We start from the raw sequence: 18,181 nt of genomic DNA on the forward strand, positions 1-18,181 counted from the left end.
AAAAAATAAAAAAGTTGAAAACTAAGAAATAAGGACATGAAATTCAATGAAAAACAACCGAAAAGAAAACAACGCACGCACGCACGCACACACAGTGTCATATAATCCTTATCAAAGAGGCATTGTGGTGAAAGTCACAGTGGGTGAGCTCAGAGACGGAGAAGAATCTCAGGGTGTTCATTCCAGAAAAAGCTGAAGTTTAATGATTTATCAGAATGTGATCACTTGTTTCATTAACATGCTCTGCCTGGGTTTGCTGAGCTCTTACCCGTGCAACACATCAAGTTAACAACATAAAACATGCTGAATCTGACCTGATGCAATACATATTTAACCAAAAATAACACAGAATTGCAAAACAAACTAAAGTTTGTTGGACATCTTTCAAGTTTACCCTGATGAGTTGATTTTATGAAGTGAGACTTTAGTTTCACTGACACCTCTCATGTTAATCCATCCCACATAGATCCAGGACTATCCAGAAGGTCCAATCAGATTTGAGGACCTCCCACTGACTGTAGCGCCACAGGAGTGTGTTCAGTCTCAGGGAGCTCCATGTTTTCATTCACATCAGACATTCCTGCTTTTCTTACCTTAAATGTCGCTCTGTATCATTTGTGGATTTACCTCACTGTCTCTGGACTTGTAAAGCAGCAGCATTCATACATTCATGAAGGATAACTAAGGTGGTTGTGATCCAAGAAATGTAAGTGTGATTTTTCTGGATTATCGATTTATTTATTATCAAGTAGAGAGTCAAAAACTTTACCACACCAAAGTGAAGTGAAATATTATCATGGGGAGAAAGTGCGGTCGATACCCCTTTGTGACCGGCTCTTTTTGTTTGTGATTTTATGCGAGAGCAGTGGAGCTAAAATCTGCTTCACTTTACATGCTTCTTTGAAACACAAACTTCTTCCAGAGGACCTCGAGAGTCTAGATGTTTCATAATCTACAAATAAATCTGATATGTATTCATGTTTTTACCGAGACCTGTAAACACACCGTTCCAATAATCCAGCCTGCTGAAAATAATGCATGAACCTATTTCTCTGAATCTTTTTTTATGATCAGAAATCCTTTGATTCTTGGAATATTATTCAGACTCCACAAGTGATTCTCATATTTACCAAATGATGCAAGATCATTTCTGACTTGTAAACAAGATTTACACCAATTTAATGCAGTGCCAAGAAATTCAAATCCATTTTTTTTTTTTTTTTAAGTCTGTTCAGCCGTGTTTAATGGTCAACTGTGTCAAAAGCAACACTAAGGTCAAGGGACACTAAAGCTGAAGCCCTGGATTTGTCACTGCTCAGATAAAGATCAACCAGCACTTTAAGAAATGCAGTTTCGGTGTTGGAGTTTGATGTAAATCCAGACTGAAAATCACTGAAGCAATTGTTTCCTGCCATAAAAACATCAAGATGTATCTGAGCTGACTTTTCAATCATTTTACTAAGACAGACAAGTTTGATATGGGCCTGTAATTATTAATTATTGATGCTTAAAAAAGAAAAACAAAAGGTTACTTTTTGCTGTTTATAGAGATTTTGGAAAAATGCCCATCTGAAGAGAGCCGTTAAGGCTGCAAGTTATGGGCTTAAGGTGCCGAACAACGTCAGAGCGACACAGTTTAATCGGTGTGAAAATGTCCCATATTAGACAGAATTTGGTTTGTGTGGAGGCACGGGTGTTACACTCATAATGCCCGAAGTAGTTGGACTGTCTATTTCTTTGCGTGAAATAAAATGCAAATTCATTGCGTGCTGCTGCAGATAACAGCTCAGGAGGGACTGATGCTGAAGGATGAGTGAGTCTGTTCACAACACCAAACAATGTACTTGCACTATTATTGTGTTTGGTGATAATCTCAGGGGGGGGAAAATTACTTTTTGGCCTTTTTTTAGGTCTGTTAAAAAATCAAAATTTTCTCTTTATAGATCTTGTAATGAATGTGGAATTTTCACCACCTGCCTTCTCCCTGGCTGCACTCTTTAGTTGGGGTGTTTAACAATGTATAATTCCTACACAGGGGTTTTTTTTCTCCTAAAACAAACTACTTTAGCTCCGACTGTGGCTACGGCATTACTGATGTTTCTAAATTTAGAGCTGAAGTTATCGCCCGCATCAAAGACAGGAGCTGAAGGCAGAGCAAGCATATGACTGAGCGTCTGGGTGAACAGTGTACTTTGTGTTTTTTCTTCCTTTTAATCAAGGACAGATTTTCTGATCATCTCTGTTTCACTCTTGATGAAGTCAGCTGAGGTAGGAACTAAGCAACAATGTTTAGACCTTTGAAAATAGTCTAAGATGTGTGAAGAACTTGCTACATGCTGGACCCTGATATGAATATTGCCCAACAGCAAGAGTTCATTTCAGGCATAGCGTGTTCAAAAGAGTCAAACTTTCAGCTGTTGTTTCACGTTGCGAGGCCGAGTGAACCCACAATGCAGAAACCAACAGGTGGAAGCGGTCCCTGGGTCTCAGGCTGGGAAAACTCCAGAACCTCGTTTTATTTCAAATAACGAAACACACAAAAACACTGTGGCAGGCTCGGTGGATCCCGGAGGGGATAACACCACTGGGAAAACTGGACCGCTGGGAAGACTGACAAAAACAAGGAGCAGACTCAAAAGGACTGTCTGGTTAATTGAAAGCAAAATAAAAGGGCTTCACACATAACATAAATCACAATCGTTCACACTTAATATGAATACTATGACACACAAGGCTGGTACACTGACCATCTAACGACTAGTGGAAGGCTGCCTGCAGATTAAGTAGTGAGTGGGTTATTGGTAACAGGTGAGAGGACTGATTGAGCTGGCACCCGCCACAAACACACAGGCACATGCCAGGATCATGACTGTTTGTGTTGATGTGTTACTATACATACAGGGAAGCTACTCCACCTCCTTTCTGGGACACTCACCGATGAACCTGAAATTTGGGGCTCCCAATTCAATAAGTGCTGCTGCACCATTGTTTGCATTTAACCAGGGTTTTGTTAAAACAAAATATTTTTTTTTTTCCTCAGTAATAAGATTATTAATTAAAAGTGACTTGCTTGACAAAGACCTAACATTTCGTACAACCAAAGTGTAGTGTATACTGGATTCACACTGAGGCTGATGCACAACTGTTGTCATATTAGATAGAGTAAATGTATGTTTATTCTTTTTACTAATGCCACTCCCTTTACCTGTATTTTACCTAAACGTGGAACACTTCCCGTCACGAGGCAGAAAAACACCACAACAAACAAACAATCCATCTCCAGTATACTGGGGCACTAGAAGGCAAAGTGCTTGGACCAGGCATGGCCCTAGCCTGTTCCTGCTGCAACCTGTCATTATCGGCTTGCAACTGTGAAACTAAATCCTTCAACTCGCACAGTCCCTTCTGCACGCTGACACACCAGCCTGGCTATGAGAGAATGTCGGCAGTGAAGCAAGTTGACAGGAATAGGCAGCGGTCCTCTTAATCCTCCAGAGGGAAGTGACTGCTGCTTTGCTTCTGCTTAGAAGGTAAAATACAAATTGCCCAGATAACATTTTGTCAGTGCATCAACAGAGATAAAAACATAAATCTTCCCATATCTTTGCTTTCAAAAGTATCATCCTGCCAACAAGGCTAAAATGTGGCAACAAAATGGGGTGTGGGCTGTATGAACTAAGCTTAAGAATTTACCAGACAATTCCACCCTGTATCAGGTCTCCTTCTGTGTCTTGTTCAAGCCTGCGTGTCTTACCTTTTTCATCTCTTCCTGTTTTATTTTGATACTTTCCTGTCTCGTCTTCCTGGGCGCACACTTGTTCATGTCTGCACTTCCAGTCTGGTTGTCTAAAATAGTCTCAAGACAGCAATATATGTTTTACCATTTATTTGAGTAAAGATTGCCAAGTGTAATGAGCAGCAGGTGAACTCACACGGGAGCACACACAGAGTGTGTCGAACTTCCTGGAATCAAAGTTTTTCTTCTTGGGCGTAGGCCTGCCCTGGCAAAGGGTTGGTCTTTTCGCTATTGGTCAGTTTGGTACTGACCTCTGTTACCAATCGGAACTAGACGTCCCATGCCTAATGAAACTGTGTGAGTGTGTTGCTAGAGTAGGAAGCTCATGTACCTGGTGCGAATGTCCCTCTTATCTCATATGCCTAGGCCCTGATTTATTTTTAAAGCAGGGGTGTCAAACATAAGGTCTGTGGACATAAACTGGTCCTATAGCAGCTCCAATACAGCCAAACCACCAAGACAAAATGTCCAAGAAAACAGAGATGTTTTACACAGAATATGGCTTTATAGAAATAATTAACAGAATTATAGCTGAATGCATCTTCTGGGGTGAAAAACAATCAAATCAAAGTTTGAAACTTCAAGCTGAAGCAACAGCCGTCCTCCAAACACCCGGAGTGTAAACCCAAAGAGTTTATCCTCAGAGAAACAGATGTCATCATTATAGAATATAACAAAGACACTATTACACATATAAGCTGTTATGAGGTTCCTTCAATGTTTTTGTAATACGGGTTGGTGGCGTCTTGCCTGGCTTTACAATGGTACAAATGTGGGTCCCTCAAGTAAAAAGTTGGAATCGATGACCAAAAGTAAAAGTTTGTGGATGAAATTGGACAATTCTGAGAATTCATCAAGAAGAACACCTCAGCTTGCTCACTGCTGAGTCTTGTAAGAGAAAGGAGACATCAGTGTGTGTATCCAAATGTTGACACTGAGACTATTTGACTTTACCTCTAATCAATGCCAGTGCAGATTCTCAAAACCTGCATACCCACAATAGACCATAACAGACTGAATCACCTCTTTGGTGCCTTTACCATCCTCATCGAAGACTTCTCAGCCGGGAAAACAAGGAGGGGAGCCCTGGAAAGGTAAAGTGTGTTTATTGGGTTGCAGTGCTGTTGCATTGCTGCCATTATGATCCTTATATTTGCTGTTGTCTCCTTATTGTTTATTGTTGAATTTGTTTTTCCTCATTTGATTGATTTGCTTAGGAAAATCAGACTGGTCTGTGCTGCTGCTGCTGTGTGTAGTATGTATTTGTAGTTTTTGTTACAATTGAAGGATTAGCTGGGGAAGTTGGGTCATCACAGCCCCACATTGTACAATTAGTTAAAAATAGTTAGGATAGTGGCACAAAAGAACATAGACTAGGTATATATAAAAGTAGTTAATTAGATAGATATGTATATGTACACATGGAAGGACAGAAGACCCAGATGTTAGAAATAGTAGCAGTAATATCTACAACATTTACAGCATTCAGTGGTACAAAAATGCATGTATACTTAGAGAGTGAGTGAGTAATGTTTTTGGACTGCTGTTGTGAATATACTAAAAGTTAACTTGGGGGCAGGGTCACGTAGGCCAGTGGGCCATGACTGCCTTAATCCTCTTCTGGGCATGAGTCATGGATTCAGTTATGGCTGGGACACCAAACCTTAAAAAACCTCTTTGTCAGCAAAAGCTGAGCCCCAGTGGAGGCTTGCTGGCCATGAGTGTGAAGAGTAAGGGTGTATTTACTGAAAACATCTGTCATAACAAAACATTTTCCAGGACTTTTTGACAAAGCTCTAATATTGTTTACTGCTACAATACAGTTTTTAGAAGCCAAATGCCCCATGGAACTATGAACTGCATTCTGCCACCTGACATCTTCTGCATGACAAACACTAATTTGCTGAGTCAGAGATCACACAGCTGTTCTTCAGCTCCTCTTAAGCCCATGATGGCCATGCCTCTGCTCATCCTCAGTCAGCATCTCCTCCCTTAGGCACTGGATAAGAACAGCTGTCGCACTGCTTCTGCATCATCAGTGGGTCAAGATTTTTCTGAATGACAGGGTCAGCTTGTTATAGTTCGCGAAGGTCAGAGGTCAGAGATGTCGACTGATTTAATCCCATGATTGCTGCCTGCACTGCTTCAGCCTTCAATACCAAAGAGTATGTTACGGTGTGGGAATAATGGGCCCCATATTGAAAGCCAAGAACAGGAGAATCAGAATGACTCCTACAATTAGAGCCTCCCGGCAAATGCTCACGTTGCCACCTCATCCTCACCGCACCGCGAATGACCAGTAATGTGTAAAAAGGCAGCCTGCGTTTCACCTCGATGTTTCAATTCACTATCAGTGATGCCAGTAATGCGTTACTTAGTAAACATTGTTTAACCAGTAGCATGAAATCTAATGCATTATTATTTCCAAACCAGTAATCAGATTAAAGTTACTTATCCAAGGCACTGTGCGTTACTATTGTAGCGTCCCGCAGGCTGTCTTGTCTGTGAAGCTGCTTTATTTCTGAACTGAACAGACAGAGATTAACCGGGCTGCACCTCCATTCCTTCTCCTCCAACCAGACACACACACACACACACACACACACACACACACACACACACACACACACACACACACACACACACACACACACACACACACACACACACACACACACACACAGGCAGTCCGTCTCATCGCGCTCGCACACCTGGCCCGCCCCCTTTCTCCACTCTCAGCTAATCACAGGCCATCTCTCTCTAATGGTGCGTTCAAGTACCATAAAATGATAGGAACCAACAAACGTCATCGTTGAATCGTGGAATCGCAACAATAACACAACTGCAGAGATCAGACTTTTTCAAGGTAACTGTGGCAACAATGTTCGCGATGCAGAGAACCATCAAGAACATGCTCAAGAAATGGGTCATGCAGCAAAACCTTAGCATAGGGCACACAAGACTCATCATTGCCGGTGAAAACCTGAGTAGTGTCTCACTCTTGTGTTGCTGACCAGAGAAAAAGGCCTCTTGCAAATCAATACATAAGTCACAGAAATGTGTTGTTGTTGTGTTTGTTATTCTATCTCATCGCGGCTTCTCCTTCAAGGTGATCAAACAAGAAAGATGCCTGAACAGGTTTAGTTAAATGAGGCACCTGCATACAAGACTCACTCTGCCAATCCCTACAAACACATGCACACAGGTCTATTATACTGCCGAGGCATGAGACATGGTTTAAGTCACAATAAAAGGGTTCACAATAAAAGGGGCAATGGAGTGCTTGCCATAATGCTACACCTGCATAAAGAACTTACAATACCTCAGATTTCACTTTCTCCCAAAACAAGAAGCGGGTCAAGAACTGTGAAGTATTTTTATGTGATTCTAAGCTTGTCAATGGATAAAACAACTATAACATTTCTAGTGAAAATAAAGTACATGACTATATTTTGAGTTTATCATCAGTATTATCAAAATTAACAGTTAATCTTACCAACCCAGGATGCTTAACGATAATACTGTCCTTTTTTTTTTTTTACATGAAGATACCCCTGTATTTGCTATTCTTTACAGAATGGAGTTGGTTGAAAGAATAACATTTATAGAATAATATGATAATATGTATATTCATGTTAATTCTGTAGAAATGAGGAAACCCTTTCATAATTCCCAAGTGTTGAAAGCATGATCTGCAGTGTGAATGCAATAACTCCAATAATTGAAAATTGTTCTTAACAGATGTGTTACCTGCTGGGGGGATAATAATTTGGAGGCCAAAATATACAAAGGGGATTTTATTTTTCTCCTCATGCTCAGCAGGTTGAAAGGCATGAGCTGTATTTCAAAACTGTAGAAAGAGCGATTGACGTCAGACCACACAAAATGACTTGCTGTCCCGACATCTTAAACCGTGAACAAATATCAAAGGAGCGAGGACAAGACACCAACAAACTGATTCTGAGCTATGTTCTGGTATTTCCTGTTGTGCAAAAGCTGGTGCGGAAAAAAAAATCTATTGATGCTGACTGAAGCTTCAGACAGTCATTTGTTTCTGCAGAAAGGAAAAAGAATAAAGCACTCTTGTGGAGTTATACTTAAGTTTTAAAAAAAAAATAAAGGACAGTGCAAGTTTCTTATGGGAGTTGGGTTGACCCATATGTTAACGGGTTGTTTGTGTTAAAGAGTTACTGTAGCCTCCCTGTCACTGCACTGGAAAACTATATGAATGTAGTTGAGCCAAACAGTGTGAAATAGTCACAGGAGGCTGGTATTCACAGTATGAGGCGTATATATTTTAATGACAATATTTCCTTATGGAAATACTGAATGACAGCAACTTTGAATCCAACTGCCAATTTTTGACTTGCTCAAAGTGGCAAGGCAGCTTTAAAGTAAACTGTAAACAATAGAATCTGGGCAACTGTTATCATGTGTCTTCCTCGGTGGCAAAGAAGGGACAATCCAAGGTTTAAAGTGTAAATAGATCAGACCTTGTGTGGCTTTTAACTGGTGTTAGCATGATGGTATATGTTGATAAGATAAAGTTTTACTGCTGCAAGGACACAGTGAAGCGATGCAGTAAATGAATTATTGTCTTATAACACAACCATGTTTTCGATCATAAACATGCTGTTATTGTTACAGCCATTATAGCAAGTGTAAAATATTTCTCCCCTCATGTCCTGGCAGACTGAAATGAATGGAGACAGTCTCAGGAAGAGGACGGAGGGGCAGAATGACTCCACCGGCGACAGTCACAACAGACAGGACAAGACCAAAAACCAGCCCAAAGTTGCTGTGCTTCAACGAGATGTGAGTGTGCTTCTGTCAGCTTGCACAACATAATCTATGGACAAAAAGTAAGATCGGTGTTAGACAAATTCTAAACTACTGTTACAACTAAGAAATATCTACCAAAGATCTACAGATTTCCTTACTGTTTTTAGACGTATGTGCATCTGAGTTCCTGAGAAAATGTCCCATGAGAAGTTCACACCCAATGATCCCATCATCCCTCGCCTTTGTCAGTAATGGGGTCTGGAGTGAGTGCCAGGCAGTACCACACCAAGCATCACCACAGATTAACTCCACACTCATCCACTAAGACATGCTGTTCAATCCTCCTAAACTCACTAAGCCACAAAGTAAATTAAGCTGACTGAAAGCGTTTCAACTGGACAAAACTGGACTTGTGATAATTAACACTGCCAACATCATTGGTCCACAACCTTCTTCTGTGGCTCTTGAGCCTTTATATGCAGTGTATTGTCACCTTCAGAAGATTGACTACATCTGTAGCTACTTTTTCAATTTCTTTTGAAGTGTTTAGGACAGCAAAAAATCTTTCAAATGGACTCTTATCTTGCAGTACCTAAAATATACATCCCATCCTGTTATGTCACCGACTTTCACTGTTCTTTAAAATGAAATCCATGTCTAAATAAGCTTAAAAGTGGTTGATCCCATTCTGGATCTGTCTTATCATTAGTCATTAAAGTTGAACCTCCACAGCATTTAATTTTTTATTTTTTTTTAAAATTCAGATTATTGTTTTAACTGTTGGAGATTACACGTAGAGCTGAAAAGCTGTTTGTAGTCCAAAGTCATTTGTCCGTACACTTCCAGAAAACAAATCACTCTTTCCCAGTACTTTATTTACAGTGAATTCATATAGGGTCTTAATCCTCACTAAATTCATTTACTGGTACTTCACAGCTTTAAAACTCCTTACTAATAAAACAAAGCCTCAATGTGGTTCAAGAATGAATATTTGCATCTTTATTCAGTGGTTGCCATTAACAGTATTGTAAAAACTAGAATACTGGATCAACGATCAGAAACCTCATACCTAATGCCCAGAAATGAGTAATTCAATAGGAAACAGTAGAAACAGATAATCCCTTAATGATCATCAGTGAACCAAGGTCATTACACAGACCTGTAGTGCTTTTTAAAATGTTGTGACTCGGGTTTCTGGCTGGAATAACATACTTCTCTATTTTTCCTCTGTGTTTGCTCAGGTTGGTCTGGTGAGTGGTATTTGTTTGATCGTGGGAACCATGATTGGATCAGGCATCTTCATTTCTCCAAAGTCTGTTCTGTTGTACTCGGGTGCCGTGGGACCCTGTCTCCTCATCTGGGCTGCTTGTGGCATATTAGCCACAGTAGGTGAGGCCAGCATTCAAACTCTGCTTAGGTTGAGCCCTGCCCAACTTTTTTCACTTATGATGTAGAAAACTAAACAAGCCAAAGGCATAGTATATTTAGTTAATTTATCATTATTTAAAACAAAGTGTTGCCTGGTGAAGCTAACCCAAAAACATCCTACTGTGTGGTCTTTTCCATACCTGGTTTATTATTTCAAACAAAGAAGGGAAAACTTTCTGTCATATTCATGAAAAGGAACATCATTTTGGAATATCAAGAAACAGGTGATTGTATTTGTAATCTAACTTTAAATTGATGTGTGGCCGGGTGTTCTTCCTGAAGGCCTTTAAGTCTTTTATACTTTAGCATGTGACCAGCACAGAGTATCAGAGCAAAGGACTAAAGAAAACATTTGCCACTCCCATACAAAAATCTATTAATGTCCACCTTATCTGGGGCACTTAGCTGACTCTTCAATATATTAAGTTGTAGTACAATTTAATCCAGTTAGGAGGGTCTTTCTGCATCAAGCTACCACATTTTATCTGTAGGGACAGTTTCAAAGAGGCTCAGATGTTAGCCTGTTCCAAGTTGAGTATTTTCTCTGGATTACAAATAAAAACGTAATCTCTGTCCTTCCTTTCTTTCACTTCCTGTCTGTGTTTTTGTGTGGAACTTCACAGGAGCCCTGTGCTATGCCGAACTGGGCACAATGATCACCAAGTCAGGTGGAGAGTATGCCTATTTATCGGAGGCTTTCCACCCCGTCATTGCCTACCTTTTCAGCTGGACCACTGTCATGGTGCTGAAACCCTCCAGCTTTGCAATCATCACAATGAGCCTGGCGGAATATGCCTCTGTGCCTTTCTTCTCTGGCTGCACGCCACCTCTTGTGGTGACCAAATGCTTGGCAGCTGCTGCAATGTGTAAGCTCATGCAAACAAAGTACACAGGTCTTTGTAGATGTTAACAATCATATATAATTGGATACATCTCACCTCGCTACAACTACTGTACATATCAAGCATGATGCAAAGTATATGTACGCAAGGCATCCTATTGCATTTTCTGTTTAGGGAAAATAACTAAACAGCTTGTCAAATAAAATGGCAGTGAACCCTTTAAGAGTCACAGTAAAAAAAAACTGAATCTTGTTCATGGGAAAATGGGACCCATAATGAAGCTTCAAACTGTGGTCCTGCCCCCAACAGACGTCGTGTGTGTGAGCTGGAAAGGAAGAAGTATGCCATCATTTTTATTTTGGTTATTATTAGGTGTTTTACTCCTGTTTGATACCAAGAGTATTTTTTTAACTAAAATATCTTACAATAGATAATTAATATTGAACATTAAAAATGTTGGGTTTTTATCAAACACAACCAACAACATTTGATAATTAAAGTTAAAAAAAAGTGTTGTGTACAATTGGTAACTGAATATTTAACGTGTAAGTCTATAGTCAATTATATTAATTTGCAGTGACAGGTTTATTGGTAATTTAATTTCACCGAAGACAAAAGCTGCCATTATATAATTACCTCGTGTTGACTGAGGTGCTCATAATAAATTCAGGGATATTAATCACTAATGGCTGCTTCTACGTATACCAATATTTATGTACAACAAGACTTGAGACATTTGAATATAATCCACTGAAATACGAACTCTTAAATGAAATAAAATTTTGAGGTCAAATGCCCATGTCAACATGTTTTATCTAATGTGATCAACTTGCTTCTTCCCTCTCAGTGCTGATTGCCTCTTTCAACTGTTTGAGTGTCAAATTGGCGAGGTACGTCCAGAACTTCTTTACTGCGGCCAAACTTCTCATCATTGCTGTCATCGTGGTATCAGGCATTGTTCTTTTGGCACAAGGTGAGCCTTCATGTTCTTATCAGTGCCTTTGATTTACAATGCCACCCTGAGCAGCGTTTTATTGACCATTTAATCATGTATCTTTGTGTATCTTCATGTTTTTCTTGTCTAGGAAACACAGATAATTTGACGAATGCCTTTGATAGCCCATCATTGTACTTCGGCTCACTTGGACTTGCATTTTACAATGGGCTGTGGGCTTATGATGGATGGTAAATGTTCACTTTTATTTATTTTTGGACCAATGCACTGCAAACGTACTCCACCAACAGTGAATGTTTTCAACACTAAACTGAAAGCGAACCCCCTCTTTTCCCCTTTACAAATGGAATGTAACAAAGTATGATGTAACCTCATGCTGCTTTTCCCAACTGTGGGTACCCAGGGCTCACGCTGCAGCCCAGATGTGTTGGCAGAACAGTATGCCTTTGCAATGACAGCCAGTTATTCAGCTATTCCCTTGTGTTTGGTGTGTATCAAAACCATGTTGGATTGGTTCATGTACTTTGAATTCAAGGTGAAAAATCACAAGCAGAATCTCACTTTCCATTAGGTGACTTTTAGGATGATACTGGGTCTTACGCAACAGAAGATGAAACCTGTTAACCTCTAACAAGTTTTGTCGTGTCAGAGTTTTCTTTCTGAAGGTTGATCCGTGCAATGCCTTGATTACTGCAATGGTCTTGTTTGAAAAAAAAAAAGAAAAAAGATTCATATTTATTGCATGGTAAATTCTTATCTACTTACAGACATGTGGTGCCACTTTATCATAATTGTATCAGAGGTCCACATAATTATCTCATGCGTTGTAGACCTGGCAGTTCCATGAGGCTCAAGAGGTTTGAGAGACAAGTTCAAGAGACTGTCAGTGTCACTAAATATGGTTTTATGTGAACCATTGTTTATCAGACCGTAAAAATGTCCCTGATTATTGAGCAATGCATACACATGTTCAATAGAAGCTTGGACTACCCAAATGTAATTAAATGATCTATGTCTTCTATCTATGTCTTCCTTTATTTAACAGGAATCAGCTGAATTTCATTACAGAGGAGCTAAAAAACCCATGCAGGTAAAATAACAAAACCTTCTTTACGTTTCATAATTAGTAATTGTGACACATTTGCTATTTCCCATGGTTTCTGTGGTCTTCCTTCACTCCCTTGCTATGAAAACACTTCATATGTCTGTGGCTCCAAACACCTCTTGTGAATATCCTCAAGTTCTGTTCCCTCTCCTCATGCTGGTCGGCGGATGTTAGTGGAGGTATGTATGCAGGTCTCTTGTGGGCACTGCTCTTCATCCCCACCCAGATCTGACCTCTGCCCTTCTGTCTTGCACTATTCGAAATGCTTTTGTCCCTTTTGGATTTAAAAAGATCTTGAAAGAATTCCAGAGCAGAGTTTACGAAGTACATATTAGTTTTCCTCCTAAAAATACAGTCTTTTTTTTTGTCTTTTTTGTCAATTATTAGAAATTTGCCACTGGCCATCATCATTGGGATCCCTTTGGTTTCCGTGTGCTATGTGATGATCAACTTGGCTTACTTCAGTGTTTTGACCCCCAATGAGCTGCTGGTGTCTCAAGCTGTTGCTGTGGTGAGAACAGCTGCCCCAAAGACACAAATAGTCATGGATTTATAAATTGACAATTGATAATTAAATATTAATTCAGATTAATGATTTGCACTTTGTGAACAATTTTTAAACATATACATTGCGTTTAATCAAGAGCTTTGATTCAACTTCCTTGTCTTTTCTGACGGATGTGTTTGTGCCTCCTTAGAGTTACGGAGACAAAGTCCTTTACCCTCTGTCTTGGATTGTCCCTCTCTTTGTTGCCTTCTCAACATTTGGTGCTGCCAATGGCAGTTGCTTCACTGCTGGCAGGTAAAATAAAATCACAGAAACTAATCTGTTTAGTCATTCCTACACATTCAATTCTTGGCACCGAGAAGTGAGTTTAAAAAAAAGACAATTTTCTCAAAGCAATCATTATGAAGACTAAACATGTATTTCTCTCCTAGACTGGTCTATGTAGCTGGAAGACAAGGACACACAGTGAAAATCTTATCCTATATTAGTCTGAAGCGCTTCACTCCTGCCCCGGCTCTCATATTCAATGTGAGTTGGAAATGTTTAGAGGGTTTTATGGAATACAACATGAATGTGGTCACATAGGATCATCTGACTCGTTTTAGCTTGACATCAGGGGTCAGTGGCATGTTCCAAACATATCAAACTTTCAGAATAAAGATGCCTGAGATCAACTTGACAGTTGATTCTCCTTGTAGACCTTTCAGTTGTTGTTTTTTTTTTTTTTTTAAATGATTTATTCATTATCAGCTTACCAACTGCTGAGTTCACACACTTCAGTTCCACTGTGAAAGATCCTGCAGGAAGTTTGAAGACAGAGAGGACAGAGAGGACAGAGCACAGACGACAGCAGCGAGACACAATGCTAGTAACACACAAATGTATATGAATGTATGGTGGTACAGGGAGAGAGGCTCAGTGCAAATAACAAGACCTCCCAGCAGCTTGAAAGAAAGATTATTAGTATCTCAGCCGGCAATAATGAATAGTTTGAGGAGTTTTTAGTCTGATTTTTAAAATGAACACATTGTTAGCCTCTTTAACTTAAACTGCGAGCTGAGTATGAAACAAAACATTGAACCATTCTTTTACATTTAGCTGTCACATTTATCAACTTGAAACTCAAGCTGAGACTTCCTTTGACAAATTGCTGGTATATAACCACAAGAAAGATGGGTGGAAAAAAGAAGAAAATGCCACTTTAGTCATGTTGTTTTGTTATTTTTGAAGAGTTACATACAGCTGCAAAGTCACGACAAACCCACAGTTTAATCCATTCTTTCACTGTGCCTTGGTTCTACTTTCTTGCAGGTTTAACAAGTTAAATGCTTCTTGTGCAAGTTAAAACAATTTCAATCCCGCATCATTTCATTAAGGTGATAAAACTACCCACTGTGGTTTTTTTGTTTTGTTTTTTGTTTGTGTGTGTGTCTGTTTTAGACAATGTTGGCTCTCATCTACATCATCCCAGCAGACATCAACACCCTCATTAACTACTTCAGCTTTGCCCAGTGGGGCTTTTACGGTCTGACCACATTAGCTCTCATAGTCATGCGTTTCACCAGGAAGGACCTCCATCGACCATTAAAGGTAAGTCTTAATATTGAGGAGCTTTCACCTCAGGTTAAGTTTTAGCATTTCCTCCATCATGTGTCGAACGGTCCGGCTGCATATATTGTAACGTTTATCTCATTTAGATTTGGAAATGAACCCATCTGACATTAGAATCGTTCAAGCAAGTGGCGTGATTCTGAGATTGTTTAAGACAGTCACGCTCATATTCAAGGAAGGTTTTCACAAGTGACACGGTTGGTAAACGCTGCAGTCATGAGTAACAAAGTTGACTTTGCTCTTTTTACTGATTGTAAATTCAGAAAGTTGAGCAGTACTGTTTTCATTTTGACACTTATCTTGCTCAATCTGTCAGTAGCAAACACTTTGCCTGTGCTTGTGTGATCTCTCTAAGGTGCCAATAATTTTACCAATCATAATGGTGGTGATGTCCTGCTACCTCGTTGTGGCGCCCATCATCGATAAGCCACAGATGGAGTATCTCTACTGTGTTCTGTTCATCCTCAGTGGACTCATCCTTTACTATCCATTTGTCCACTTGAAGGTCAGATGGGCAAACAGAGTTATGGGTAAGTTCAGCTCAGTCACTCTGAAAATCCAAGGGTCGTTTGCCGTTGAGAACATTGAAACGAGAAGATTTAAATTGCATATGAATGATTCTTATGCTAATGTGACCTCCTGCAGAGCCGATCACCATGTTTCTCCAGCTGCTGTTGGAGGTAATTCCTCCGGAGTACAATAAACTGGAGGAGACATCCAAGTCAACTGTTACTCAGCTTTAGAACATATCTGGGCTACGTTTTGAAAAGAGTGAGGTGAGAATGTAAAGTTCTGAAAATGTCATATCACTTCTGTTGTAAAGCTGCTTGATTTTGAAAAATGCAAAGCCTGTATATAAGGGTAAAGCAGCAATCATTGTACATATTCAGCATTAGTTCATGAAGAATGTGGCTCCTGAATACAATGGACACAAAGGCAAAGACATAGGCAGGCTTTCTTTCCAAGAAACTAATAGTTGCGACCACAACAAGCACTCGAATGGTTCAATGAAATTTTTATTGGCCAAAGATCATTTCACAAGGATTGGCTGAACGTTAACATGTGCATACATCAGCACTTGAGCGAAGGGATATAGCAAACATTAATAGAAAAAAAAATCCCAAACAAACCACATAGCAGCTTATAGAGAGAACTTTTGAAAGCAATTTATTGTTGTTGATTCTCATTTCATTTGTCATAAATCTTTACTTGAGTCACGCTGTTATTGTATCATGTTTCCTGTTTCTTTGCTGTATTAATGTTGTTAACCATAGAATGGATGTGGAAAAATAAACGGATTTTGAAAAATATCCCTTCTGTGCCTTCCTCATCCAGGTTGTTTGGTGATCGTTCAACAATACACATCTACCCTGATTAAAAAAAGAGAAAAAAACTGAATATGAATAGAACACATGAGAGAGCACCTTGGTCAACATCTTTAGAAGCCATAGCTTGCTCTTCTGAAATATTTAGGTGCATAAACACTGAACCCCTTGATTGTGCACACACAGTTCTCCGAGGCTTGATGGAGGAACTGTTGAACTGTTTTGTTTTCATTGCAGGGACTTTTCACTGCACACAGGTCTCTCTTCTGTTGTAGCTCTTTAGGATCTGTTTGGTCTGGAAGTGATCACTGCAAAGGTCCTTGTGCAACTGTAGACAGAGGTTGCATTGAGCCTTCACTCGTTTGTGCAGCTCTGGTGAAGAATGCTTCATTTAATGTGGCGGAGAGGTGGAGGCAGCTCACCTGAGTCTCGTCAGGGGCTAATTACCCCTCTGAGCTGCCCAGACACAGACGTGACAGGCGGAGGAATCGCACATGAGCCTGGAAGATGCTGTGTGTTGGAGTGTGTTTAGGTTTTGAATTGAGTTTTAAAAAAAGAATTGTGTTTGGATAGGGAGACAACCGAGCATGGCCGCCACGGTGCTCTACTTCCGGCATGTTATAAAACACAGCCACTGGCCATCTGCAGATGCTGGATCTTGCTGTTTACCGTCTAACCGTTTGGTCGAAGACATCCACTCCCACCTAACAGTGGTGGTTTCTGATGAACCTAAAGAGGAAGTTGTTTTCATTCATGGTGACCACCATGGTGGTGTGTCTTGTCTTTGTGAACAAGGGAGTGAGATTTTTTAAAAAGTGAACCAGAGTAACATTTCTCCATTTGCTCCATTAAGGTTGCCTCTGGCATTTTCTCCAAAACTCCAAACTGGTGGCCTGCATGCTGTTTATCCTTGACCTGATGACGCACAGTCCAGAATTTATTGCCAAATATGCCTGGTTTATCTGTTGTGTAATAAAGAAACAACATGGAACAGCTGCTCAGTCATTGTTATCACTCCGTTCAGACCGAACTGCCTCACATAGCTGACTTTGTATCGGTGTGTTGTATGAATAAGCATACGTGAGTCAACAGACAACTGTTAATTGCTTTGAGCGCTGACTGACAAGGTAAACAGCTGAGCTATATGGCCTGTTCACAAGCAACACAGGCCAACATGAGCTTGTAGCACTTTGATTCATCAAACATGTAAGTTGATGATTAACACAGTTTTAGGAAAAAAAATCACTGATCGGGAGACGTAAGGGTGTGGTTTGGACAGAGTTTAACACAGAGGAGTCGCAGTCACCTCATAGCCATCGTTGCGTGAAACCTGTTGCTTTGTGTAGATTACAATAAAGACTTTCTTTCAGTTGATGGGTGCAGGCTGCTCATATGCACACACTCATTTCAAAGCCTTCAGAAAAGTGCAAGTCATACCATTGGTGACTGATGAATGTCAGTTAGTGTTTGGGGTTGGGTGAGGTCCTGGAACCAGGGTCTTCACTGGTTCACCAGTCTCACACACTGCACAGTTATACAATGCAACAGAATAAAGAAGTACAAAAGACTACTGATAGAAACATACTGAAATATCACATTGATGTCGACTGATGTCGAGATCATCGTCGACTTCAGGAAACACAGCGCCGACCCAGCCCCCCTCTACATCAACGGCGAGTGTGTGGAGAGGGTCCACTCCTTCCGGTTCCTTGGCGTCCTCATCTCCAACAACATCTCCTGGACAGAGAACATCACTGCAATCACCAAGAAGGCTCAGCAGCGGCTGCACTTCCTGAGAGTTCTCAAAAAGTACAACCTGGACTCCAACC

At 40.2% G+C, this 18,181-nt stretch overlaps 1 protein-coding gene across 2 annotated transcripts; it reads left to right on the forward strand.

The window, feature by feature from the left end:
- The first annotated feature begins 539 nt into the window (after positions 1-539).
- On the forward strand, positions 540-16,330 carry slc7a9 (solute carrier family 7 member 9). Of its 2 annotated transcripts, none has more exons than XM_080491809.1 (13): positions 540-706; positions 8,489-8,611; positions 9,820-9,967; positions 10,630-10,872; positions 11,696-11,821; positions 11,934-12,033; positions 12,849-12,893; positions 13,296-13,419; positions 13,607-13,710; positions 13,848-13,944; positions 14,857-15,006; positions 15,383-15,557; positions 15,673-16,330. In XM_080491809.1, the coding sequence occupies exons 2-13, from the start codon at positions 8,495-8,497 to the stop codon at positions 15,768-15,770; spliced, it is 1,527 nt and encodes a 508-aa protein (XP_080347935.1). In that variant the 5' UTR covers positions 540-706; positions 8,489-8,494; the 3' UTR covers positions 15,771-16,330. The 2 variants fall into 2 exon arrangements, with proteins under 2 accessions (XP_080347935.1, XP_080347934.1); XM_080491808.1 differs by lacking the exon at positions 540-706 and adding an exon at positions 2,130-2,268.
- Positions 16,331-18,181: the final 1,851 nt, after the last annotated feature.

The sequence above is a fragment of the Lipophrys pholis genome, assembly GCF_963383615.2.
Source record: "Lipophrys pholis genome assembly, chromosome: 2".
Taxonomy (NCBI): domain Eukaryota; kingdom Metazoa; phylum Chordata; class Actinopteri; order Blenniiformes; family Blenniidae; genus Lipophrys; species Lipophrys pholis.